Source organism: Schistocerca piceifrons, chromosome 10, assembly GCF_021461385.2.
Source record: "Schistocerca piceifrons isolate TAMUIC-IGC-003096 chromosome 10, iqSchPice1.1, whole genome shotgun sequence".
Lineage (NCBI taxonomy): Eukaryota > Metazoa > Arthropoda > Insecta > Orthoptera > Acrididae > Schistocerca > Schistocerca piceifrons.
Window position 1 is genome coordinate 87950992 of NC_060147.1, and position 26733 is coordinate 87977724.

At 39.2% G+C, this 26733-nt stretch overlaps 1 protein-coding gene across 2 annotated transcripts; it reads right to left on the reverse strand.

The window, feature by feature from the left end:
• Window positions 1-1402: 1402 nt before the first annotated feature.
• LOC124718799 (complex III assembly factor LYRM7) lies at window positions 1403-26723 on the reverse strand. Of its 2 annotated transcripts, none has more exons than XR_007005907.1 (5): window positions 26603-26723; window positions 25546-25618; window positions 13615-13685; window positions 5720-5897; window positions 1403-1753 (listed from the first exon to the last, which is right to left on the reverse strand). XR_007005907.1 is itself a non-coding variant. In XM_047244412.1 (5 exons), the coding sequence occupies exons 1-5, from the start codon at window positions 26621-26623 to the stop codon at window positions 1680-1682; spliced, it is 321 nt and encodes a 106-aa protein (XP_047100368.1). In that variant the 5' UTR covers window positions 26624-26723; the 3' UTR covers window positions 1403-1679. The 2 variants fall into 2 exon arrangements, 1 of the variants encoding a protein (XP_047100368.1); XM_047244412.1 differs by having other exon boundaries at window positions 5816-5897.
• Between the last annotated feature and the right edge of the window lie 10 nt (window positions 26724-26733).

The window sequence follows — 26733 nt, forward strand, 5'->3', positions numbered from 1 at the left end:
CAAATGTGATGAACTGTGATCATTCTACCATCATGCTACAGTCACAAGCAATGGGGAAGGTTCAAGAATGAGGTATATGGATATTACATGATCTAAGGCAAAAATCACAAAAATCAGCGGGGGGCCATATGTGAATACCTGCTTGCTCATCATCAGCTGGCTGATGAACAACACCAAACATTCCTATCCTGTATCATTACTGGCCATGAGAAATGGTGTCTTTATGCTAACATAAGGAAAAGAAAGGAATTGTTGAGCACAGACAAAGCAGTAACTCCCCATACAAAAACCTGTGCACATCCACAAAACATAATGTTAGGCATCTAGTGGAACAGTGACAGTGTGGTGTACTACGAATTGCTTCCCCGAGGAGTGTCCACCACTGTTGACATTTACTGTCAGCAATTGAGAGGTCTTCCAGACACAATTTGAAAACACTGACCAGAAGACAGTGTGAAATGATGCTACTCCATGGTAATGCTCATCTGCATTATGCTAGACTGACAAAAAACACTATACAGAAGTTAGGTTGGGAAGTCATTCTGCACTCATCTTATTCACTTGATCTTGTGCCCTCAGGTTTACACCTTTTCCACACACTATCGAACAACCTTCAAGGAATTTCCTTTTCCCATGAAAATGCACTGAAAAATGGCTTGACAAGTTCTTCGCCTCAAAACCATGTGATTTCTATAGTAGCAGAATTGGAATGTTACCCCAATGTTGACAGACTTTAAGGAGGATATATTATTGCCGTGTATAACCTTTATTGCGTGTATTTATTATGTTTATCAAATTTATGGAAAAATACTATGAACTTACACTCCAAACTAGTGTAGCATTCCATTTAACTGTCCTTCCATTTTCCAAATGAATGGTCGTGACCACATCCAGCTCAACCTCAGAAACAAGTGATAATTTTCTTGGAAGTGTTTCATGAATGTAGAACTTTTGGTGGTTTCTGTTCACCTTGGGTTATGCAAACAATTGATTGCTGCTTGGTTTCCGGCACTAACAAATAAATCAGTTTCACCTCCTGTTACAATGTATACGCATTTTGTGTTTCCATGGTCAATTTTTTGAGCATTTATTTGAAATGTTAACATTTCAAGTACATACATACTAACTAGGACAATTTTTCATACTGAAGTCAGTGGCGGCTCTTAACGACACACTCGCAATTTAATCGCATATGGCTCCTTCGAGGACCGACGTTCGCTAAAATGTTTTTGTTTCTAGAAACATATGCTTTCACCTACGTCAGTTTTCACTACTATGATACATCCTGTAGATAAATCATAAATCCAGCAGCTGCTGCAGAAATTTGTTCATAACATTGCATTCATAGTATTTTCTCCAACATCTGGGTATGGTACTACTGTAGTAAATTAAAACATTAACGTTAATTCTCAAAGTGAACCTTTCTATGGTAACATGAAAGCACTTTATTTACATATATGTAAATGATACATCAGTCAGAGTCAATCTGTCCAATACAAGTGATACCAGCTTCAACATTAATTACTCACCACAAAACTGTCACAAACCTGTAATTACTGCTGTTCTGGTACCACAAAAACAACTCATATACAGTGTTAATATTTCAAAACACAATTACATTTTAAAACAACTCAGGTACATTGCAGTCACTAATATCATTAACAACTCTGTCTGCAGTACTAAGATTTACATCTCTGAAAAGGCATCCCAGGTATGTTGTCCAACTTGTAAGTTTCTTCAGTAATTCTTAGTTCTGGAAGGAAAACAAATTATGAGTTCATTTTCCATTTCTCAATTAAACAATAAGGGGTAATCATAAAGTTTTAACTATCAACTTAAAAAATAAAGTTAAATAATTCATATTTTGTTTGTTTTTAGGTAGCCCTACACATCTCTAGTTGTGGCACACAATGAAAACATCTCACCACATTACCGTTTGAGTCAACACAAAATAATGAAATCCACTGATAAAAGAGAGTATTGTGTGGTAGGAGAACAACACTGCAACAAACTGTGCTGAATTCGTGGAAGTGTACAGCAACAATGCACCATGACAGGATACTTTGGAAAAAGGCAAAAATTTATCACAGATCAGTTTCCAACATCTCATCAGTGATTTGAACGTGATACAGTTTGCGATTCTCTTCATCCAACATTTACTCTCACTCGTTCAAAAAAGCAAACCGAAATAAAGTCGACAACAGATACGTTGGACCCAAGTCAGCCAACACAGATGATTTCTGAAGTATCTGTTGACTGAAGATACTCCCGCAAAAGGAGGCCAGGTAGCTTTTAACAGACGCTGAAAATTTGTTCACAGATTGCAAAGTTTCAGAACAAATAATAATGTTAACAAAAGTTTGCGCTTCTCATGTTTTTATATGAAGTACCAAGAAAACATAAAACCCAACTTTAATGACTGAAACTACATAAGACATTATTCTTGTATTCTCAAGACTGGAGGACCAAATTAAAATTTAAAAAAAAAAAATATTTGAAAAAATTACAATACTGTCACAATGCACTTGACTAATGTTATTGAATAACCATGTCTAATGTGAAAACAGTCGCCTAGCAAAGTCAACGTCCTGGAGTGAGTGGTGTGACAATCTTCTTGTATGGATGATGGGACGCTGAGAGCAAGCCTCCAATTGAAGACTTAATAAAGCATTCAGTGCCTAGCCCAGTCCATTCGCTCTGACAGCAGTATGTGGACGAGCTTAATCTTGTTGGAAAACATCTGCTGGAATGCCGTTCATGCTTGGCAGCACAAGTTGAATCTCCAGATGTACAAATTTGCAGTCAATGGGCCTGCTGTCATATAAAATTGCAGCCGAGACCATAACTCAAGATAGAGGTATAGTGTGTTTAGCACGCAGACAGATTGGTTGGAGGCCCTCATCTGGCATCCTTCTAACCAACACACAGCAATTAATGGCACTGAGACGGAACCAGCTTTCATCAGAAAACACAACAGACCTCCACCCTGCCCTCCAATGAGCTTTTGATTGATCATTTATCCTCAAAAGTGGAGTGGTTTGAGGTCAACAGAATGCACACTACCAGAGCATTTCATTTGCAGCTACCCTTAAAGTAACCAATTTGTAGCAGTTCTTTGACTCACTGTGGTGCCAACTGCAGCTCAAATTGTTCCTGCTGGTGCAATACAATGTGCCAGAGCCATACACTGAATACGACAGTCTTCCCTCTCAGTAGTGCCACGCGGTCACCTGGAGCCCCGTCTCCTTGCGACTACACACTCTCGTGACTACCACTGTCAGTAATCGTGGACAGAGGCTACATTGCTGCCTAGTCTTTCTGCATTGTCACAGAAGGAACATCCAACTTCTAGTGGTCCTACTACACAACCTTATTCAGTGATGTGTTGATACTGGTATCTTTTTCACCTTAAAGGCATTTTTATCTAACATCAACTCATCACATCCAATCTCAAAGGTAATTAATGCTCACAAGTGTTAAAGCATGTATCTAAAGCAAACCTGATTCACTTCCTCATAGTAGTGCTACTTGTGCCACTCTTATACAACTGGCACAAAATTGGAATAGACATCATCTTTCAGATGTAGAAACACACCTACCAACTTTCGTTTATGTGGTACAACTCATCACCGCTGTTGTGATTTTTTTTCCCCCCCACCAGAGTATTTGTGGAACGTAATATGGTGGAAGGAAATGGTTCTGTGGGGCCAGTGGTGTTGCCCGCTGGTCCTGTGCAGGTACCGTGACCATGGACTGGCGGTGAATGCGATCTTCCACAGGACTTCACTTTCAAAATTCTGCTAGCAGAAGAAGAGCCATGCTGGCAGCAGTTGCGCTGGTAAGTGATTGTGCTGGCGTTCCTTAGCGCCACTGCAACTTCTGTATCTGCCTGATCGCATTGGACAAGTAACAGATGTACCACTATGACCCCGACAAAAGTGAGCAGCGGGAGGATCTGGATTCTTCACCACCAAAAACGTGGATGACCCGACCATCGTCGACCAAAGTGATGCTGAATCTTTTTGGGACTGCCATATTGTGGTGTGGACAGCAAGTACACTCATAAGGGCTAAACTACCCCAGGAGAATACTACCGAAATCTCCTAACAAAGTTACAGATGGCTTCGTGATGGAACACTGAGGGAAGCTGTCCGAGGGGATGTTTTTACCCGATGACAATGCCCCCAACCCATTCTGTACATGACACAAAACTGCACGCTGCTTCTCTGGGTCATCAAATTTTGCCTCCCTTCAATATTCTCCTGATATAGCACCCAGTAACTACATCCTCGACTCATATGAAGAAACTACCACATGGCAGGCATTTCCAAAATGACAATAAGATGATTTTCGAATTGGAACAAAACTTGAACAGCCAAAATGCAAACTCCTCCAATCAATGTCTCCAGCAAGTCATCTATTGTTAGGAAATACTGGGTTGGTGCATAAGTTCACAGCATTTTCCCACAAGTTTAGTAAACATAACAGATATACAGGAAATAACAGAGACTTAATTCATCAGTAATATATTCTCCTTCACTACTTATAATAGTCTGCCAATGCTGGGTTAACTTTCTGATTTCACAGCTGTAGACATTACATGGTTCTGCGGTGAAGAATTCATAAAGCCATGTTCAGAGCACATTTTCAGGTGGAAAAGAAGTTCCTTGAAGGTTGCTCGACAGAGGGCGGAAAAGGTGTAAATTTGAGGACACAAGATCAGGTGAATAAGCTGTGTCTGGAATGACTTCCCAACTTAACTCCTGTATAGAGTATTTTGTCAGCCTACCAGAGTGCAGACAAGCATTATTGTGGAGTAGCATCAATTTAAGCAATCTTCCTCGTCATTGTTGTCAGACTGTGTCTGCAAGACCTCTCAATTGCTGACAATAAATGTCAACAGTGACGGATACACCTCAGGGAAGCAATCTGTAGAACCACACACCAACACTGTTCCACTAGATGCATAGCATTATCTTTTGTGGATGTGCACAGGTTTTTGTACAGGGAGTTGCTGCTTTGTCTGCACTCAACCAATCTTTCCTTCTCCTTACGTTAGCAGATAGACACCATTTCTCAAGAGCAGTAATGATACAGGATAGGAATGGTTGGTGTTGTTCATGAGCCAGTTGATGATGAGCAAGCAAAGATGCACATATGGTCACCCGTGGGTTTTTGTCATTTTGGCTTAGATCAAGTGGTACCCACACACCCGATTTTTGAGCCTCCTCCACTGTGTGCAAACGTCACACAATGGTGCTATGATCACCGTTCATCATATATGGCAGTTCTAGAGTACACTGATGTGGATCATTGTGGATTAATGCGTTTAAACGATTTTTGTCAAACCATAAAGGCCTTCCTGTATGTGGAGAGTCAACAATCTTATTTAAAACTAGAAAACCATTTTCTTGCCATGCTCTGTCTGATGACATTATCCCCTTACACACTGCAAATGATTCTGGCTGTCTCCACTGCTGTCACCCCTCTATTGAATTCATACAGAAGAATATGTCAGAAATGCTTCAATTTCTCCACTTCGCAAGGCATTTTCTAGCACCTACAGCTCTACTAAATATCTTCAAATGACAAAGAAAACAATGTGTATACATAAATAGCAACAGTGAACTACAAATAAAAAATTACCATCGAAAAATAAACCCATAGCAAACGGTATACCAACTTGCAAAACAAAAATGCTATGAACTTATGCACAAACCTAATATGCAAAGAAGGACTAGCATCTGAGATGGTAATTAAAACTTTGTGACTACCCTTCATAATATAAATTCACAAAAATTGCTGTGTTTTGTACCAAACATGTCGTCCTTGATTTTGCGGGCTTGAACGACTGATGCTCTCAGCTCCTTGGCCACGTCATGTGCAAGTTTGACTAACTGTAACAAATAAAAACACACACAGAAGGGCGTGAATTAGAAAAGTACAGCCTTTGATTACAAAACTACAGTGTTGTATTACAATAATTGTAATTTTTTAAACAATAGAATGACTGAATGTCAGTAAAAATTGATGATAAACTTAGGAAAGTGATTAATGAACATAATACAGTGACAGCAGTTTTATAGTGAGTACTCATCCCAACAAAATATGAGGGTAATCCCAAAAGTAAGGTCTCCTATTTTTTTTTTATAAGTACAAAGACCTGTTTATTTCTACAATGGTTTACATCAGTTTGCAGCTTGAATATTTAGCTATTTTTTGACATAATCACCATTTCTGTCGATGCATTTTTGTAGACGCTGTGGCCGTTTTTGTATGCCCATGTGTTGTGTACATAGTTCCGCGTAGTCAGCGCATACACAACTTTCCCAATAGAGTCCCCCCCGCTAAGCACAACAGCGCAGGCACAGCGCTCGTCCGTCTCCGCACTATGAGATGGCGCTGTCTTAGAGACAGACCAAATTCTGCTTCCACCGATCCGCGTATTACTATGTAACGCAGCCAATGAGATTGCTGCTAATGTAGAACCTTTTCTCCTCGCGGATCACACTCGCGCAGTGATACCTGAACGCGCGAGGTATTATAACGTGTGTACAGACCTCCGATTAGTCAGTCTGCATCAGTCTGTATTAGTCTGCATTTGTCTGTACCAGTCTATAGTCAAGTTTCAGTCTGCGCCTAATAAGATTATCATATTCCTGTACACAGCCATGAAGAGAAATGTATAGACACTTTGTCAAGTATCAGAGATATGTGAGAATAAGATTAACGTACCAAGACCAAAGGAACCTCAGACTGTCAATTGTAAACAGCATCCAGAATCGAGTTACGTGATATCTATGATTTTTATTATTTTAATAAATGTGTGTGAAAATTAATCAAGTTCTGTTTAAAGTTGGTCACTGTCAATCTGCTACTCTAAGTGTGCAAGTGGCATTGCTATCATCTGACCTAATGGCAGAAGATAAACACGCCACGATAAGACCACGAGACATATTGCTGACACTCGCCTACTTCGTAAGAAAGACAAGTCAAATAATCTGATGGTGTGTGAACCGAAGGTCTTACAGTACGCACACCACACCATGTCATACCAGCTCGCCGCCATGCTGTTCAGAAATTTATGAACCTCTTCTTTCACCTCGTCGTCGGAGCTGAATCGCTTTCCGGCCAAATGTTCTTTTAACCTAGGGAACAGGTGATAGTCACTGGGTGCCAAGTCAGGACTATAGGGTGGGTGGGTGATTATGTTCCACTGAAACTGTTGCAGGAGAGCAACGGTTTGCCGAGCTGTGTGTGGGCGAGTGTTGTCATTGGAGAATGTCTACGCCCTTGCTCAACATTCATCATCTCCGGTTCTGAATTGCCCGTTTGAGTTTTTTCAGAGTCTCAGAGTACCTGTCAGCATTATTTGTTGTCCCAGCGATTCAGCTTCAATTACGAGGTGAAAAAAGAGGTTCATAACTTTCTGAACAGCATGGTGGCGAGCTGGTCTGACATGGCATACAAAAACTGTCACAGCGCCTACAAAAATGCATCGACAGAAATGGTGATTATGTTGAAAAATAGCTAAATATTCAAGTCGTAAATTGGTGTAAACCATTGTCGAAATAAACAGGTCTAAGTACTTATTAAAAACTAGGAGACCTTACTTTTGGGATTACCCTTGTAACTTCTTTTGGTGACATATGTTCTAAATTGTATATAATTAGAAAAGGCAAATGACAGTCTTGTTCATGCTAAAATTGTCACTAGAACTAAATCTCCAAAACTCAAACTGACATACTTTCAGATCTATTTTGTAGCATAATATTAGTCAATTTCAGTGAGTATTGTAGAAACAATGCATGTGTTGTTGATCACATTGTGGGAAACAATGAAACTGTGTAAAATACACAAATCGTCAGGCACATTTTCACTTGTGTTTTGGTAGACATTTGCTATTTTGCTTTGGTAAAATTCAGATGGATTCAGCCGAACCACTCACCCTCTACTTCACACAAAGCCTAGCATCGATGCACATCAGCTTGTTTCCTATTAGAAGCACAATGGTTTTCACAGTGGAATTTTATTTCCTCATTTGACACAATGGTCCACAATTATTCTAGCATTACATTTGGTTTAATGACATGTACTAATGGGGACAGGAAACATGGAGAATAGCCAGTGCTCCATCAGTGACTGAGCAGTGCTGCTTTTATGGCAGTACATATAGCAGGCAGAGACAGACAGACGTGGCTCAGATGATGAGAAGTCAAGGGCAAGCCAGGCAAAGAAGACTAGCGAACAAATCTTTACAGATCTGAAAAGTACTAGAACACACTGCAGTGGCAGTTTCTTGTAATACCACAGCATAATAAAATAATTTGTCATATTAAACTCTATGCCGATCTGTTGAAATGTCTCAGAAGTGGTACTGAACCAGGGAGTATTACACTTCTGGCCATTAAAATTGCTACACCAAGAAGAAATGCAGATGATAAACGGGTATTCATTGGCCAAATATATTATACTAGAACTGACATGTGATTACATTTTCACGCAATTTGGGTGCATAGATCCTGAGAAATCAGTACCCAGAACAACCAACTCTGGCCGTAATAACGGCCTTGATATGCCTGGGCATTGAATCAAACAGAGCTTGGATGGCGTGTACAGGTACAGCTGCCATGCAGCTTCAACACGATACCACAGTTCATCAAGAGTAGTGACTGGCATATCATGACGAGCCAGTTGCTCGGCCACCATTGACCAGACGTTTTCAATTGGTGAGAGATCTGGAGAATGTGCTGGCCAGGGCAGCAGTCGAACATTTTCTGTATCCAGAAAGGTCCGTAGAGGACCTGCAACATGCGGTCATGCATTATCCTGCTGAAATGTAGGGTTTCGCAGGGATCGAATGAAGGGTAGAGCCACGGGTTGTAACACATCTGAAATGTAACGTCCACTGTTCAAATGCCGTCAGTGCGAACAAGAGGTGACCGAGATGTGTAACCAATGGCACCCCATACCATCACGCCGGGTGATACGCCAGTATGGCAATGGCGAATACACGCTTCCAATGTGCTTTCACCGCGATGTCGCCAAACACGGATGTGACCATCATGATGCTGTAAACAGAACCTGGATTCATCCGAAAATATGACATTCTTCCATTTGTGCACCCGGGTTCGTCGTTGAGTACACCATCGCAGGCACTCCTGTCTGTGATGCAGCGTCAAGGGTAACTGCAGCCGTGGTCTCAGAGTTGATAGTCCATGCTGCTGCAAAAGTCATCGAACTGTTCGTGCAGATGGTGGTTGTCTTGCAAACATCCCCATCTGTTGAATCTGGGATTGTGACGTAGCTGCTCGATCCATTACAGCCATGCAGATAAGATGCCTGTCATCTCGACTGCTAGTGATACGAGGCCGTTGGGATCCAGCACGGTGTTCCATATTACCTTCCTGAACCCACCGATTCCATATTCTGCCAACAGTCATTGGATCTCAACCAACGCAAGCAGCAATGTCGCGATACGATAAACTGCAATCACGACAGGCTACAATCCAACCTTTATCAACGTCGGTAACGTGATGGTATGCACTTCTCTTCCTTACACAAGGCATCACAACAACGTTTCACCAGGCAACGCCGGTCAACTGCTGTTTGTGTATGAGAAATCGGTTGGAAACTTTCCTCATGTCAGCATGTTGTAGGTGTCGCCACCGGTGCCAACCTTGTGTGAATGCTCTGAAAAGCTAATCATTTGCATATCACAGCATCTTCTTGCTGTCTGTAGCATGTCATCTTAGTGGTGCAGCAATTTTAATGGTCATCAACAGTCTTTACTGTTACTGACTGCATAGGATACCAACAGATCAGGTAACACATATTTAGCACATTTTCCTTGCCTGATGTGTCCCTTCTCACAAGCCATCCGTCACCACACCGTATGTCTGCTATCAATGCCCAAACGTGCTGCCAATTTGCTGCTGAGATACTGACCCTAACTCTGCCTTTCCAACAAATGATACTTGCAAATGATACAACTATATAATAAATTTGTATACAGGGAGGGAGGACACATGTCTTCAAGATGGGACAGCAATCACAGTAACTGGCCTGATATTAACATTCTGTGTATTGTTGGCTACGCTGGAGAAACATGTCACCTAGGAGTAGACATTGAACTAAAACAATGATTGTACATACTATGAAAGACAAACAAACATTTATTTTAATTATTATTTGCATCTGTTAGTCACATTCACATTCTGAATTGTGAAGTTGTTGCTAATGTACTCAAAGAATTAAGCATTTTCTGTGGAAAGATCATTGTTCTCAATCTTAAGAATGTGTGACACACATATATGAGGGTTGGAACTTTAATAGTGGCAACTATTTATTTACAGCTTGTACGAAATAGATGTGTGTTTCAAAGTTTTACTGACCTTCAAAGTAGTCACCAGCATTGTGTACAACCCGTTGCCAGCGATGTAGAAGCCATAGGATACTCTTAGCAGTGCCAATTGTGTTGACAGTTCGAGCGGAGAACTCTATTGCTCGACAAATTTGTAGCAGTTCTCAAGCAAATGCCGTGAAGTGTTTCTTTCAGTTAGAAATGGAGTTGAACTTACAAGGCCTTAAGTCAGGGCAGTGCAGTAGGTGGTATAGTACTTAGCAGCCCTATCAGTCAAACAAATTAGTAACAGCTTGCACTGTACATGCTTGAGCATTGTCCTGAAAAATGATGGTCAGGTCCTGCAGAAAGTGTCATCACTTCTGTCTCTATGCTGTTTATTTTTGGAACACAACCTACGAATAGCTTAGAGACAGAACTGATGACACTTTCTGCAGGACCTGACCATCATTTTGCACGACAGTGCTCAAGCACGTACACTGCAAAATACGGTTTTATTAATTTTATATTTGTACTATGATTTTATTAATTTTGATTCTTGACAATTTTATTACACTTTCTTATTACTTTTATTCCTTGAGAATTGCATTTTACATTGCCTGTCTTGCTTTTATTTTTTGCCCTGTACCAGACCTATCTTAATTACTGCTATGCATAATCTGATGGTATTAGTGCTATTAGTAGCGGGTGGTATTTGGGAGGAAATGTAGTGGTGCGACTATGTTGTTAGCTATTATTTCTTTGATGGTCCCTCCTGCCCTCGCTATAAGATCCAGACGCGGCCACACAGTGGTCTCATAGTGGTTCGCGCAGCAGTCTTTTGAACGGTCTTGCTGGGCTTCCACAACATGTGCCGGACTGGGCACTTGTTTGACAGGCTACTTTTGGGGTTCACAAATAAGCATTCTATGGCTTATAGGTCTTTATTTTAATTCCTTAAGCATATGCCACATGTCTAGTCATTCAAAGTGTGTGCATAGGTTACATTAGGCTGGTAATGTGTGCTTATTTCCTGTTACATTCAAGTTTCTTCGGTTAGGCTCCATTTACATGATGTGGTACTGATTTACTCAGAGAACCTTTTCATGCCTCACCCACACGGGATCTCGCATGCTATTTGATAAATGTGATGGATTTTTTACAGGACTAGTACAACTTTCTTGTAAGCAATCAAGGAATAACCTGATGTTCACATTTTATTGGCACTTTTAATGTTAATTAATTTTATGAAGAATCCCTCTTATCTTTCTTGCTTTTTATTGCATCTGAAGATGGGATTTACATCTTGACACCTGGGTTGTTTGTATGATTTTATCCAAATAATGGATTAGTCACGTACAACTAGACCGGATTTATTCATCATGAAAAATTTTAACCACAGTTGTGGATGTCCTGCAAAGAGTGTATTAAATGAAGTTATTCTTTACTGTCAACAGTATTTCCACTGGGCCCTTGCCCCCATCGCAACCACCTTTACACTATTCAATGGCTGTGGATCTCTGAGCCTGTCACCAAGCCATATTGTGACAGCGGAAGGAGCAACAATGCCTACAGTATCTCCATTGTGTGATGACTGCAATATTTTTGTTTTGTTTTGGTTGGCTACAAGGGTCACGGCAAGTCAGTGGGTTTAGCCAGGGGTTGAATTGCTCTTGTAAGTTGAGTAGGAGACAGGTGAACTCAAATCATATTTTGAGGGAGCTTAAATGCAAGTGTTATTTTTCCACTTGGTTAATGCGAGCAATACGGGTGTCAAGAGAAAGAGATGTGGCTCATTGCTGAATAGTATATATGCTGTTAACCAAAAGTAGTGATGCAGCAGATTTTTGTTGTTTCAGTGTGTAGCAGTAATTATGAGAAGCCATTCAGATGTGATTAATTGAGTGATAGTTAGAAGTAATATGGTAGTGTTACAGTTGTGTTCTTATCTTTTTCATTGGTAAGGGTTGACGACCATCCACTGTTGGCAGTAACTACAGCACAACCTCGCTAATCCATCCTCTATTGGACTGGGACTGTCAGAGGAACTCTTTTATTGACCCATAACATCACAATACAATACAGTGCAACTTTAATTTTCAACTGGAAATACTGTCTGAAATAGTGTTCCATGTTAAAATAGTAACAAAACAAAAATAAAATGCTGAGACACTAAGAAATCTTACACAAAAGTATAAGGTAGAATAGTTCCTGTACTACAAAACATGTCTGTATCATACTGTAAGATATTGTTACTGTGAGTGAAAGTTTAACAACTGTGCACACCTTATTCCAGTACTGCATTGACACATAACTAATTTGCACTTGATTATTTAAAATATAAGAAATCACACGGTAAGAAATGTTCTGCTCTTAAGCAGAATGAAAAAAGTCTAATCTTCTTTTGCTTACCAGATGACAACACTGATTTTGCTGCATGTTCTATCATTTCCTAATCTGCAAAATGTCTACTGGGTTAAATGTAGAACTTTATTTTATGTACTGAAGGGCTATATCAAATGCATTTTAGCACCTGTATGTGATACTTGAGCTGTAGTTTCATTGACTCCGTTGTCATCATCATCTTTCTCATTCTCATCAGTTGCTATAGTTACAGCATCAACAATCTGGTCATCAGTTATTTTGCTTCCACTGTGCAGTCAAAATTGGCTGTACTGGGTCATTCACTCAAATCACTGGGCTCAATGTCCAATTGTACAAACAGCATGATATGTTTACATTTATTTGGTGCCATAATTTGGTTTTAGATGCTTTAATGTGAAAGAAGAACACTGTCATTAATTGATAAAACAAATGCTTGGACAATAACATTTATTGAGTTAAAAACAAGTTACTTCATACTAAAACTGATCAAACTATTGCACTCAGCAACTGTCAATATCACAGACGATGAGTCATCGGCAAGTCCAGACTTGACTGCAGCAGCAGCCGGTCTACATAAACAGACAGCAAACATGGGATGGTCAGACTAAGCAGTGAATTAGATTATCCAAGGCTAGATTAGCAAGATTCTACTGTATTGTTTTTTGAGATAAATTTCTCAAGATGTTCAAACTGAGTTTCTTTCTCTTTTGGACATAGTTTTTATTCAGAATGGAGACTGGGAACAGTGCTGAATGTGATGCAAAATTAATGACCTGTCTTGGAAGACAACTGCAATCTAGCTTTCCCTAGCCAATGAGGTCATGCACAGAAACAGCTGAAAAAATTACAGTAAACACATGTACACCCGTGAAGCTAATTCTGTTTACCTCTTGCACAGCTGACACATCTGTCACGTGTTTGTTTTTTCGGTACTCCTCATTGATTTTTGCGCGGGCAGCTGCAACCAAATGAAATGTTATTAATAAACTTTTCAGCAAAGATTAGTCAGTATCAAAATTTAATATTTTAGTATAACTACTTTATATTGTGAAAACACAAAATGATGCAAAATTATGATAAAATGGAGACAACTGAGGCCCATTTGCCATATTAAGTTGGTGAGGGTGGTGTAATGGCAGGAGGGAACATTCATGTCGCACATCTGACACACAGTTTGGAAATAACGAAAAGAGTGATGCACATTTACAAACATTAATTTAGTGTTTCATTTTCTTATCTAACTCCCTCAGGTAATGCTGAGGGGAATTACATTAGGAAATGAGATGATAAAAGTAGTAGATGAGTTTTGCTGTTTGGCAGCAAAATAAATGCTGATGGCGGAAGGAGAGAGATGTAGACTAGCAATGGCAAGAAAAACTTTTCTGAAGAAGAGAAATTTGTTAACATCAACAATAAATTTTAGTGTTAGGAGGAATTTTCTGGAAGCATTTGTCTGGAATGTAGCCTTGGATAATAAGTAGTTCAGAGAAGAAGGGAACAGAAGCTTTGGAAATGTGGTGCGCTACAGAAGAATGCTGAAGATTATATGGGTAGAATGTGTAATTAATGATGTGCTACTGAACAGAATTGGGCAGAAAAGAAATTAGTGGCATATTTTGACTATAAGAAGGGATTGGTTGACAGTACATATTCCGAGACATCAAGTGATCACCAATTTAGTGAAATGTAAAGACAACAGCCGTCCCTTCTTTATCATGCTCAAGATACTGACTAGACATAAATCTGTAAAGTACTACTTCATGTCAAAAGCAACTTGAGTGTTTTTGACACCAAACTGAACACTAAAGGCCTGCTGGATGGCTATATGCTCAGACACAGACTGGCAAAGACTGGAGACACTCATAAAATAACAATTTCCAAAATCTGCTCTATCACTGCTCTTTAATAATTTTCAAGTTAAGAGCAGCAACTGATTTTTGAAATACCCATTCTACAAAATTTCTTGAAAACAGGGTCAATATTTTAGCAGTGATAGCAACAGCAACTCAGATATGTTACAAGTCACTAGTAAAAGAGTAGCCCCCTCCCCTCCCCTCCCCTTCCCACCTCAAAAAAGAGTGACAGTGGCATGTCGCATTGGCAGTGTCACTAACCCATACACAAGCCACACACTGGACAACTGCAGCACTTGTTCTGTGCTCTATGAAGTTCCGAGTCTATCATCAAATCACTATGTACAGAAAGACGCAGCTTTGGTTTTCAAATTGTTTGGTTTTTGCTATTGGTATACTTCCTGCCTGCTACTCATATAACATGTAATCCATATAAAAAGCCATGTTTGTCAAGAGCAGAACATTTAATGAAACCAAGAAACTTCATCACATGGTCAAAATCTAATAAACAGTACAGTGTGACTGGTAGTAGCTCGTGCAGTGGGCTGTGCCAGACCGAATCACAGCTCTGGTGCTGTGAGCAGCTCACTCCACATGACATGCAACACATGCTCCTGGTGATGATAATCAATATCAGTCATTGGCAGGGATATTAAAGTATACCTTCAGGGTGCAGTCAATGATGACTCTTGCTCTTTTGTAGTGGGACTGGATAGAAAACATTAGTTTTTTAGGATACTGACTAGAAGTAAAATGTGTATTGAATGACTAAACCTACTCCAGTGTAAGTAATCAATAGTGTCAGAACAGGCAGATTCCATATTCCTAAATTTCAGAGAGCACTTGACATGTTTCTCCACTGAAGATTGTTGACGAAGGTCCAAGCATAGGGTTTAGGTTCCCAGATACATGCGTGGCTCAAAGACTTTTTAAGCAACAGAAGTCGATATGTGGTCCTCGATGGTGAGTGTTTATCAGAGGCAAAGGTATCATCAGGAGTGCCACCAGAGGAAAGTGTGATAGGACCGCTTTTATTTATATACATAAAGGACATGTCGGGCAGGGTGAGCAGCAATTAATGGCTGTCTGCTGATGACACAGTGCTGTATGGGAAAGTGTCATTTTTGAGTGACTGAAAGAATATAGAAAATGACTCAGATAAAATTTCCAGTTGGTGTGATGAATAGCAGCTTGTTCTAATTGTAAAAAATGTAAGTTAATGCAGATGAGTAGGAAAAATAGGCCAGTAACATTTGAATACAGCATCAGTAAGACGCAGCCTGATAAGGCCACCTTGATTGCATATCTAGACATAACATTGCAGAGTGATACGAACGGGGATGAGCATGTCAGGTTGGTAGTACTGTTTCATTTGGAGAATTTTGGGAAAGTATAACCCATTCATAAAGGAGATGGCATATAGAATGCTAGTGCAACCCAGTCTTGAGTACTCTTCATGTGTTTGGGATCCCCACTAGGTCAGATTAAAGGATGACATTGAAGCAGTTCAGAGGTGGACTGCCATGCACAAATTTAGAGAACCAGCATTTGAGATCGATTGCAGAATGATTCTACTGCCACCAATGTACTTTTAATGTACTTATCAGAAACTGGAATACAACCCATCTGCTTTGACCAGTGATGTTATCACCATGCTGAAAACCCCATTTCAAGCGTATCCAACATGGCATTAAAACATCTATCTAATACCCACAAAAATATAAATACCACATGAACCAATACCTGACAGAACCTAATGAAACAAGTGGAACAACTGCATGAAAAAGGATGTTTCGAGCATGGACAAACTAAAAATTCAGTAATAAAACACCACCTCCATTCAAGATGCAAAACTGGAGGGGGGGGGGGGGGGGGGGACACACACCAGGATATCAATAACCCCCCCCCCCCCCCCCCAGGCTACAAAAGCTGGTATCACAATCTCCAGTTCACCTATATAGTACAACTCTAGATCAGGATACCAACAAACCCTTCCCACAACTACAAACCCTTCCCACAACTACAAACCCTTCCCACAACTACAAACCCTTCCCACAACTACAAAAGGCAGTATCCTAATCTCGAGTTCACCAACATAGTTCAAGCCTACACCATGATACGAATGAACCCTCTCCACAACTAAAAAAGCTAGGATCACAATATCCAATTTGTATATATAGCTCAACTGTAGCACACTAAATGACTCAATAATGCACCTCCCAAACACATTGCCACCACACAAGACACCGCATGCCGCCTCTTCATACAATGCGCCTTCTACGACAACACTACACTTCCATTCCAAAACAAACACACTGTGGCAATGATGTCACATGAAACATCATGCCACAGCACAACTACATTGCAGGTCAAAGGCAATAGGTGGTGACCTACAGCTAAATATACCCAAGGACAGTACGTGGTGTCCACTCTAGAACTTCTTTAAGCAGTTGAACATACTGATAACAGTCTCACAGTACATGGAGTTCATTGTTAACAACTAATCACAGTTCAAAAACAATAGCAACAATTATAAATATAATACTAGTAGGGGACATAACTTACAATAGCAATTAATTGCCCTTGGTGAACCACAGAAAGGAGAAAGGTGTTCATTTATACAAATCTAGAACATGCAATTAATTAACTTCGTGCTATTATGAAACTGAGTCAAGCATTTATGTAGATGTTTGGTGATGTTGAAGCACTGACTGATTTGGAAAATTTGATACAGCATTGGAATCCACCTGTTAAATGGCACTTATAATGTCGAGGGTGCATTTGAAGTCTATTGTAACGTGTGTATTGTTCAACATAATGATACGTGACACTGATTCATACGTTACAATTTTATGTCATTATCTTTAGTATTTCTCGACACTGAAAATATATTACACAGATATCAAACAATGGAAAATCCAGGGTGGAATGTAACAATACCAGAGAAGGAAAGTTGCTACTCACCATATAGCGGAGATGCTGAGTCGCGATAACAAAATTGGAATCGAACACTTCCCTTGACCTGTTATCGTTACAACATCACCACATACAGTGGTCCCTGGTCCGAGACGCTGGAACTTTAGTAAGCCTCATTTCTTCATGACATACTGAACACTTCACGACTTCATCCAAAAATCTGAATAGTTGAAGAAATTTTATTAGAGACAACACACTGTTCCCCATCATCACTGACAACCGAAAACTGTTGACCTTGTCAGTCACATCCATACCTACCAAAGACGTAAAAAAAGCAATTTACCAAAATTCACACACGGCGAACAGGAAAAAAATACAATAACACTGAAATAACACAACTAAAATCGTTAACCCACTGAAAAATATTCCGCTGAAAGCACAGTCCCGATACCACACACATTTCTGCACCATCATGACGTCACACACCACAACAGCCTTACATCACGGGTCAAAGCCGACGGGTGGGATCGGACACTTTGGTCGACCCTAACTTAGAATCAGTGGTCAAATTCCCTAAACGTATAGTTCAAGACAGTAGCACTCTAATAGACAATGTATTTCTATAGAAAGAGATGAAAAAACACGCTTTCCATGTAGAAAATGGATTGTCAGACCATGATGCACAACTGATTAACTTACAAAACCTAACAGGGTGTACAGTTCAGAAACCATTAAGTAAAAGTGTGAGGTTGCTCAACCTGGTATCTATAGAGCACTTCAGAAAAGATGTATATAATGAGCAAAATGCTAATGATAAATGCAACATGTTTCTTGATTAATTTATCCCTTTTTGAACATTGTTTCGCAAAGAAAATTACTAAATGTAACACCACACACTTTGATGACTACAGGTATTTAAACGTCTTCAGAAAGAAAAAGAAAACTGTATGAGAAACCAAGGTCTAGTAAAGATCCAGAAGTAGTTTTACACTATAGAAATTACTGTAACACACTGAGAAAAGTTGTAAGGAAATAGAGAAATATGTATGTTAGAGAAGAAATTAACAACTCTGGCAACAAAATCAAATCAGTATCGAATGTTGTTAGAAGGGTAACAGGAAAAGTAACCACTGGGGTAGGTAGTATTACTATTAAAGAGAATAAGACCATCCTAACCAACAGTACACAAGTAGCTAATGTATTTTACAACCATTTCTTAAGCATAGGAGAAAAAAAATTGGTGAGAATAGTTCAAAACAAAAAGCCAGGCAGTACACAGAAGAGTCGCTTTTGAAAAATTTTAGTCAGTTTTTTAAGTTTCATCTAGCAACCTCATGTGAAATAAGTAAAATTATTAAATCTTTGAAAAATAAATGTTCTGGTGGAGTAGATGTCATCTCTAATAAGATATTAAAACAATATAGAGCAATTACAGCTGATTTTCTGAGTCACATATGTAATGCATCATTAACTCAAGGTCTTTTCCCAGACAGGTTAAAATATGCAATTGTCAGGCCTCTCTACAAAAAGACACCACAGATGTCAATAATTATCAGCCAATATCCTCGCTTACAACATTTTCAAAAATCTTCCAGAACGTAATGTACTCAAGAGTGGTTAGCCATCTCAACAGTAATGGGATAGTTAGTAAATCACAGTTTGGATTTAAAAAATGCTGTTCCATTGAGACAGCAATATACGATTTCACTGTTCACATAATAGAGTCTTTAAATAGCAAAATGTCACCAATATGAATTTTCTGTGACTTGTCCAAGGCATTTGATTGTGTGAACAATGACATTATGTTACAAGTTATAATTCTATGGTATAAATGGAATAGCATATGAGTGGTTTAAGTCATACCTACAGTACAGGAAACTTTTGTTTCTTTATATGGGTCAAGTGATTTAAATAAGTTTGCCACTTCATCTGACTGGGGTGAAATTACATTAGGTGTTCCACAGGATTCAATCATGGCGCCCTTACTGTTCTTGATATATATGAACGACCTACCCCTTCTTATCTGAAACAAGAAGCTGACACTGTTTGCTGATGATACAAGCATCATTATTAATTCAGTAAAAGAAACTCCAATTGAAAATGATACAAGTAAAGTCTTTGGAAAAGTCATTAATTGGTTTTCTGCAAATGAGCTTGCTATAAACTTTGAAGAAATACAGTATATCCAGTTTTCTGCAGCAAAAAGTACAGTTCCTTTAACAAATATAACACTTCAACAGAAGTCAGTAGACAGGGCAGAGCATACTAAGTTTTTGGGTGAATCTATAGACGAGAATCTTAATTGGAAAAATTCATATTTTAAATCCTCTAAAGTGACTAGGTTCAGCAACTTTTGCAATCAGAATAATTGTCAATTTTGAGGATGTAGAAATTAGTAAGCTAACATAACTTTGCATATTTTCACTCTCTGATGTTATACGGAATAATATTTTGGGGTAACTCAACACTTAGACAAAAAGTATTCACTGCTCAAAAGAAAGTGGTTAGAATAATGGTTGGAGTTCATAGTTGCACATCTTGTAGTCATCTTTTTAAAGGACTGGAAATCCTCACAACAGCCTCAAGTACATTTACTCACTAATACAATTTGTTCTCAACAACGTGGGCCAGTTAAAAACAACAGTGACATTCATGATTATAAAACCAAAAAAGGAAAGAGTTACACTATCCTTTACTGAAACTATCTTTGCCACAGATAGGGATAAAATATACTGCTATAAAAATTTTTGAAAAATTGCCAGATGAAATAAAATGTCTGACAGACAGAAATAATAGCTTCAAAAATAAATCAAAATCGTATCTCCTTGACAACTCCTTCTATACCACAGATGAATTCTTGAATGTTGTTGTTGTTGTTGTGGTCTTCAGTCCTGAGACTGGTTTGATGCAGCTCTCCATGCTACTCTATCCTGTGCAAGCTTTTTCATCTCCCAGTACCTACTGCAACCTACATCCTTCTGAATCTGCTTAGTGTATTCATCTCTTGGTCTCCCTCTACGATTTTTACCCTCCACGCTGCCCTCCAATACTAAATTGGTGATCCCTTGATGCCTCAGAACATGTCCTACCAACCGATCCCTTCTTCTGGTCAAGTTGTGCCACAAACTTCTCTTCTCCCCAATCCTATTCAATACTTCCTCATTAGTTATGTGATCTACCCATCTAATCTTCAGCATTCTTCTGTAGCACCACATTTCGAAAGCTTCTATTCTCTTCTTGTCCAAACTATTTATCGTCCATGTTTCACTTCCATACATGGCTACACTCCATACGAATACTTTCAGAAATGACTTCCTGACACTTAAATCAATACTCGATGTTAACAAATTTCTCTTCTTCAGAAACGCTTTCCTTGCCATTGCCAGCCTACATTTTATATCCTCTCTACTTCGACCATTATCAGTTATTTTGCTCCCCAAATAGCAAAACTCCTTTACTACTTTAAGTGCCTCATTTCCTAATCTAATTCCCTCAGCATCACCCGACTTAATTAGGCTACATTCCATTATCCTTGTTTTGCTTTTGTTGATGTTCATCTTATATCCTCCTTTCAAGACACTGTCCATTCCATTCAACTGCTCTTCCAAGTCCTTTGCTGTCTCGGACAGAATTACAATGTCATCGGCGAACCTCAAAGTTTTTATTTCTTCTCCATGAATTTTAATACCTACTCCGAATTTTTCTTTTGTTTCCTTTACTGCTTGCTCAATATACAGATTGAACAACATCGGGGAGAGGCTACAACCCTGTCTTACTCCCTTCCCAACCACTGCTTCCCTTTCATGTCCCTCGACTCTTATAACTGCCATCTGGTTTCTGTACAAATTGTAAATAGCCTTTCGCTCCCTGTATTTTACCCCTGCCACCTTTAGAATTTGAAAGAGAGTATTCCAGTCAACATTGTCAAAAGCTTTCTCTAAGTCTACAAATGCTAGAAACGTAGGTTTGCCTTTCCTCAATCTTTCTTCTAAGATAAGTCTTAAGGTCAGTATTGCCTCACGTGTTCCAGTGTTTCTACGGAATCCAAACTGATCTTCCCCGAGGTTGGCTTCTACTAGTTTTTCCATTCGTCTGTAAAGAATTCGTGTTAGTATTTTGCAGCTGTGACTTATTAAGCTGATAGTTCGGTAATTTTCACATCTGTCAACACCTGCTTTCTTTGGGATTGGAATTATTATATTCTTCTTGAAGTCTGAGGGTATTTCGCCTGTCTCATACATCTTCCTCACCAGATGGTAGAGTTTTGTCAGGACTGGCTCTCCCACGGCCGTCAGTAGTTCCAATGGAATATTGTCTACTCCGGGGGCTTTGTTTCGACTCAGGTCTTTCAGTGCTCTGTCAAACTCTTCACGCAGTATCATATCTCCCATTTCATCTTCATCTACATCCTCTTCCATTTCCATAATATTGTCCTCAAGTACATCGCCCTTGTATAGACCCTCTATATACTCCTTCCACCTTTCTGCTTTCCCTTCTTTGCTTAGAACTGGGTTTCCATCTGAGCTCTTGATATTCATACAAGTCGTTCTCTTATCTCCAAAGGTCTCTTTAATTTTCCTGTAGGCGGTATCTATCTTACCCCTAGTGAGATAGGCCTCTACATCCTTACATTTGTCCTCTAGCCATCCCTGCTTAGCCATTTTGCACTTCCTGTCGATCTCATTTTTGAGACGTTTGTATTCCTTTTTGCCTGTTTCACTTACTGCATTTTTATATTTTCTCCTTTCATCAATTAAATTCAATATTTCTTCTGTTACCCAAGGATTTCTACTAGCCCTCGTCTTTTTACCTACTTGATCCTCTGCTGCCTTCACTACTTCATCCCTCAAAGCTACCCATTCTTCTTCTACTGTATTTATTTCCCCCATTCCTGTCAATTGCTCCCTTATGCTCTCCCTGAATCTCTGTACCACCTCTGGTTCTTTCAGTTTATCCAGGTCCCATCTCCTTAAATTCCCACCTTTTTGCAGTTTCTTGAGTTTTAATCTACAGGTCATAACCAATAGATTGTGGTCAGAGTCCACATCTGCCCCTGGAAATGTCTTACAATTTAAAACCTGGTTCCTAAATCTCTGTCTTACCATTATATAATCTATCTGATACCTTTTAGTATCTCCAGGGTTCTTCCATGTATACAACCTTCTTTCATGATTCTTAAACCAAGTGTTAGTTATGATTATGTTGTGCTCTGTGCAAAATTCTACCAGGCGGCTTCCTCTTTCATTTCTGTCCCCCAATCCATATTCACCTACTATATTTCCTTCTCTCCCTTTTCCTACACTCGAATTCCAGTCACCCATGACTATTAAATTTTCGTCTCCCTTCACAATCTGAATAATTTCTTTTATTTCATCATACATTTTTTCAATGTCTTCGTCATCTGCAGAGCTAGTTGGCATATAAACTTGTACTACTGTAGTAGGTGTGGGCTTCGTATCTATCTTGGCCACAATAATGCGTTCACTATGCTGTTTGTAGTAGCTTACCCGCATTCCTATTTTCCTATTCATTATTAAACCTACTCCTGCATTACCCCTATTTGATTTTGTGTTTATAACCCTGTAGTCACCTGACCAGAAGTCTTGTTCCTCCTGCCACCGAACTTCACTAATTCCCACAATATCTAACTTCAACCTATCCATTTCCCTTTTTAAATTTTCTAACCTACCTGCCCGATTAAGGGATCTGACATTCCACGCTCCGATCCGTAGAACGCCAGTTTTCTTTCTCCTGATAACGACATCCTCTTGAGTAGTCCCCGCCCGGAGATCCGAATGGGGGACTATTTTACCTCCGGAATATTTTACCCAAGAGGACGCCATCATCATGTAATCATACAGTAAAGCTGCATGCCCTCGGGAAAAATTCCGGCTGTAGTTTCCCCTTGCTTTCAGCCGTTCGCAGTACCGGCACGGCAAGGCCGTTTCGGTTATTGTTACAAGGCCAGATCAGTCAATCATCCAGACTGTTGCCCTTGCAACTACTGAAAAGGCTGCTGCCCCTCTTCAGGAACCACACGTTTGTCTGGCCTCTCAACAGATACCCCTCCGTTGTGGTTGCACCTACGGTACGGCTATCTGTATCGCTGAGGCACGCAAGCCTCCCCACCAACGGCAAGGTCCATGGTTCATGGGGGGGAATTCTTGAATAGGAATAAATAAATCTATAAACATAGTATATGCATGTTGTGCCATATAAGGGAATGGGGTACATAATAGAAATATTAATCTTTAACACTGTACTGTAATATAAAAAATCTTGTTTCATGTGTGCATTTCTTGTGCACTTGACACATTCCACATCATAACGGCTACTGTACTGTGTGACTGATCAGTGGAACATGCAACCAACTAACAAGAAAATGTACCAAAGCACTCTTGGCAGGAATTTTTCACAAATATCAATTCAGCTGTTGAATATTGTGCATCCTGCAGTGAAAAGGTGCAAGTTTTAACTATTATTCCATAGACATTATCAAAGAAAACAATTATGAACCATGTACTTGGGGCTGTTGTAAGGATTTCCAATCTTTTAAAAAAATGACTACAATATGTGCAACTATGAACTCCAACCATTATCAAAGTGCATGGTAGACAAGTCAAGAAATGTGAGGTCTGTAAAAGGAGTCTTTGGAAGACCAGATCCCTATTATGGTCATCCTGTAGAAGCAGCTCAAGTTCGAATAGTGTAGTCATTTTACCTGGAAGATAAGTGGGACTGTTCTCGCCAAAGTGCCAACAAAAAAAAAAAGAAGACACTAAAACTGTAACAGCTGAAGGCAAAAAAGTTCTGAAAGTGAAGAGGTACATGACTCGGAGCATTAAAGAAACTTTTGCAGTTTATAAGACCAACTACACAACTTCACATATTGGAAGATCAAAATTTTATGCACTACAACCTAAATGGGTAGTTCCACACCCACCCAGAGAAGTCTGTTTACGTGTGTACTGTGCAAATTTTGAACTTTGTGTGGTAACTTGGAAGAACTTACTGGAACACATGACGTATGACACCTTGGTTGGGCGTGTGAAGTCATTAGTAGTCTGTGACAAAGTGAGAGACTTGTTTGCTTCAAGAATGTGGAGACTGCCCTGGAAAGGTAGGACTGTCTTTACAGACACTTGGCCTAGAAGATGTACCAGATAACTCTGCAGAAACTACATATGCAACATGGGAGGAAAATAAACTAATTAAGAAAACTGTTGCCTTTGACAGTTTCATTCATGATCGTGGTAAATGATCAGTGAAACCAGTAACACACCAACATCTGAAGAAATTGCAACATCAACACATTGCAGAAGTGAAATGATGTGTACAGGCTGAAGTACTATGTTTAGTGCTTCACTGTGATTTTGCTGAGAACTTGTCTGTAATACTCCCACAACAAGTTCAAGGGTATCATTGGAGTAATGACCAGGTTTCAATTTTTACAGGAGTGACATATTTTCAAAACAAGACAACAAGTGTTGCAGTTATAAGTGATGACACAGGACATGACTCAGCACATGCTTTGCTCACAATGTGCAAAGTTCTTCAACTGCAAACAGGGGCAGAGGATCATCATTATTTGTGATGGTGCTCCTAGTCATTTTAAAAATTGTTACCAGAGAAGTTTATTGTAATATTTGTATTTTTCAACATAATGATACATGACACTGATTTATATACATATTTTACATTCCATCCTGGATTTTCCATTGTTGTATATATGTGTAACAATTTTATATCACTGTCTTCAGTACTTCTTAACAATGAAAATGTATTACACTGATTTGTAATAATAGTTTGCCTGTCGTATGGTTGTCTTCTGTAAATTAGGCTTATAATGGTCTCTAGACAACAGCTTCGACCAACATTTGGTTGAAAGTTATGTTGAACACCAATCTCTGAGCATGTAGCTATGTTCTACAGTTTACAGATTCACAGAACAGTGTAACATATATGCAGTAGTGAGTCTTCTACAAAACTATTATTTATTGCACACCGGCAACAATTTTACCAGTAATTATAATATTCAAATAATCTTACCATTAAGGGCAACCTCATCACCTTGGAAAACACGTTTTCTGGCCTGGTGAAGTGTTTTGAAAGATTTTAAAACCTAAAAGTGAAGGAAAGCACATTATCTAACTATATTCCTGCTACAGAAATGATTAAACTCTGATCTACAACAACAACTAAAGGAACTAGTCACTATGATATGAACTGTCTAACCTGACATGGTGGAAACAAATGACGCAGAAGCCTTGAATACAGGTACGTTGGAGGCATGCACAGACAGCGCAATTAAGTGGACCAATTTTAAAGGTCAGTTATTTGAAGTGATTTTATTCCCATCTCATTGGCACTTTAGTTCTCTATACATCACAGGTATTATTCCTAGTGTAAATCCATTCACTTAATTCTTTTACATGAAACTATACTTAAAGAATTGAGTGGGTGGTTAATTTTACATGTTGGACTCAATCTGGTTGCTATTTTAGTCAGTTCGCCATTGATATGGAGATTTGAAGTAACTGTTAACATGAGCTTGGCAGCTCTTTGCACCTCTATGACCTGGACCTCGTGTTAGCGAGTTTTCGAATTTGGCAAAACAATCAGTAACTAACTGCTGATGAAAGATATGGATCAGGGTTAAGTCGTGGCACGGATAGTGTTTAAATTTCTCAAGAACGTCCATGACAAATTTGTATCTTGATTGCCTGTCACAGTGCTTGGCATAATTATATATTCGTGTAATTTCCTTGTAGGAGGGTAAGTTCATATCACTCAATTAAAACGATGTTACATCGTGTTGTCACGGTTGTATTTTCTAGTTTTTCGTAAATAATGATAACACCGGTTTTAGTTTGTTATGTTGCATGCGGTTCTTAAAAACCTCAACATGACAACAGATTATTCACATTCTTTTGAAAATTTAAATGTGTAATGTAACAGTGCTACTCTGAGCATAACACCGAATGATGAGCTGTGTGAGAGACGCATTAGCTGACTTACTACACGCTAGGGTTCAAGCTTACTCCAAACTACGAAACTTCTAAATGATTTTATACGCAAATTACTCTACTTTTCCTTATCTATTTACCTCAGTCCTCAGATTTGGCATTTTTAGTTAATGTCTAAAACAATCATTACGAAACCTCGTTTAATTCAACATCGTCTGCTAGAGGCTCGCCCCACCATGAACGACCTGACGTACTTACTGACAATAAAGCA